Source organism: Acanthisitta chloris, unplaced genomic scaffold (assembly GCF_000695815.1).
Source record: "Acanthisitta chloris isolate BGI_N310 unplaced genomic scaffold, ASM69581v1 scaffold2839, whole genome shotgun sequence".
Classification (NCBI taxonomy): Eukaryota; Metazoa; Chordata; class Aves; order Passeriformes; family Acanthisittidae; genus Acanthisitta; species Acanthisitta chloris.
The window spans coordinates 66,986-69,388 of NW_008691797.1; the positions used below are offsets into that span (position 1 = coordinate 66,986).

Consider the following 2,403-nt stretch of genomic DNA (forward strand, 5'->3'; position numbering starts at 1 on the left):
ACTCCATCCTGCAAACACACTCTTTAGTATATAGTTTCAAGCCCAAGCTCTGCAAGCAGAAATCCCAGTTCTCAACTGATAGCTTCCTTGCACACAGTGCTCAGAATTAGAACTGGGACATTAGATTCACCTTTTCATAAGGACTTTGGATTCTTGTCTAAAAGATGAAACTAGGAAATTAACTAAAACTTACTCGCAAATCCCCTTTCTGCAAACACACTCTTTAGTATATAGTTTCAAGCCCAAGCTCTGCAAGCAGAAATCCCAGTTCTCAACTGATAGCTTCCTTGCACACAGTGCTCAGAATTAGAACTGGGACATTAGATTCACCTTTTCATAAGGACTTTGGATTCTTGTCTAAAAGATGAAACTAGGAAATTAACTAAAACTTACTCGCAAATCCCCTTTTTGGCTGCTATGTGAAGAGGTAACAGACCATCCTTATTGGCTTTGTTAGCATCTGCTCCTTGGGACAAAAGAAATTCCACAATATGTACATGTCCATTTTTACAGGCTTCATAAAGAGCAGAGGCATTATCACTGGCTTGAGTATTTATATCAGCACCTAGGAAGGAAGAAAATCTTTTAGCACCAGCAGATTGAAATCAGGTAGAATGAATGAATTGAATGAACACAAACATCATCATGACACTGGAGCAACAGAAAGTGCTGGATTGGGATGTGAATGAGATCATATCAGAGCTGAAACAGTTGTATCGGTTATATACCTTTATATCATAGCTTTACACTGACTATTAATATGATGAGAATTTTATGAGGGAGAGTTTATCATGGGTTGCAGTGATTAGGTCTCAATCATGTATCCCAGCTCCATTCAGCTGTAGCTCAAAGGCAAAAAGCTTTAAAATGGACTGTTCTTTATATAGCATGGCAATAATTCCATTAATATCTATGTGTTTAAACTATCTGAATACATTGTTCCTGAGCAGGAGTTTGGTCTAGATGATCTCAATAGGTTCTCTCCAAAATTATATTGATATATATTTATTATATATGTTTATATTTATTTGTATTATTTATACTCTATATAGTCACATAATTATATTTATAGCATTTATACTATGTTTTAATTTAAGTGCATATCCAGGCTAAAATAGAACTCTATAACATGACATCTGCATGGTGCCAAGCAACAATTCTCAACAGGTTTTATTTGGTCATGCCTTAAATGATGAATATTTCATTTCAAAACTCAGCACCTGAGGCCATATCCCTTCACTTCATGAGTGTTGAAGTTAGGCTCCAAGTGGTAAGTTTTACTAAAAAAAGATAAATATTATTAATGAGCTACTAGATTATTTGGGTCTATTTTTTTCTTGAGCTCCAATGTGTGTGCTTGGATAATAAACAACATGCAAGAATAAACCAAGATAATACTTTTTTCCATAAACAGTTTGGGATCTAGCTTTTTCTGGTGTAGATATTTAAGGCCCAAAAGCCTGGGTTGTCTCTGTCATATACTGTACCATGGTGTCCTCAGGAAGGCTGCTCTATGTGTATCCTAAATAGGAATGACAGTTCACTGGAGTTTTGCTTCTAAACTCCAATAAAGAAGCCAATCAGTCTCCTGTTTGATTGTGAAAACTCCCTGCCAAAGAGAACATTTCCCTGTGCTTTCACCCTAAGCTAAAACATCTGTGTTGTGTTTGGCCCTTTGAAGATGTTGTAGCTGGAAACATCAGGAGAATTGCAGTGACAAAACATAATATAGGGCTATGTTCCTAATGAGAAAGAAAACCTTTTTTATGATGAACATTGCTCATCATAAACAATGAATGATATCATTCCTGGGATTCTCAGAGGAGCTTTTCAGGACTTGAAACAATTGGACGGTTTTATTGGATTTTCTCCTGTGTATTTCTCTCAAAAATGAACTTTAAGGAAATCCTAATCTCTATCTAATTTAAAACACAAATCACATTCTGGCTGAGTTTCTAAAATTGTAGGCAGCATGATAGACTAACAGGTTGTATAAAACTGTCTTGACAAGACTAGCTGGGCAGCAGAACACATTTTCTGTTCCTTGACTCTCATAGCTTTTTCGGCCATACCAACTGCTTTAGAAGTTTTTCTTATCTTCATCACTGCTAAGTTCTTGTTGCACAAGTGCAGGACCCAACTCTTACCTACAGTGCAGATATTAGCCCATAAAGGAAAGAATTAAATGCATAAATATGTAACAAAAAAAAGCCTCAGAATAGTAGTAAAGGATGTTGTGCAGTTTAAAGCTGTTTTACATGAGTGAAGCAGTAAAAGGCAGGTTTAGTGTAAACTAGATTCATATTCACTCTGCTCATATGTTTGAATATTAACCCATAGGGAGTCATTCTGCTTCTACTTGGTGTAAACCCATTAACTCTACAATAGTACTTTATTTTCAGC

At 35.9% G+C, this 2,403-nt stretch overlaps 1 protein-coding gene across 2 annotated transcripts in view; it reads right to left on the bottom strand.

The window, feature by feature from the left end:
• ASB2 (ankyrin repeat and SOCS box containing 2) overlaps positions 1-2,403 on the bottom strand; it is a 23,718-nt gene that overhangs the window by 10,104 nt on the left and 11,211 nt on the right. For both annotated transcript variants that reach the window (XM_009082355.1, XM_009082354.1), the window contains one exon: positions 394-565. In XM_009082355.1, the coding sequence (XP_009080603.1) occupies positions 394-565 (172 nt within the window). The remainder of the gene's footprint in view (positions 1-393; positions 566-2,403) is intronic.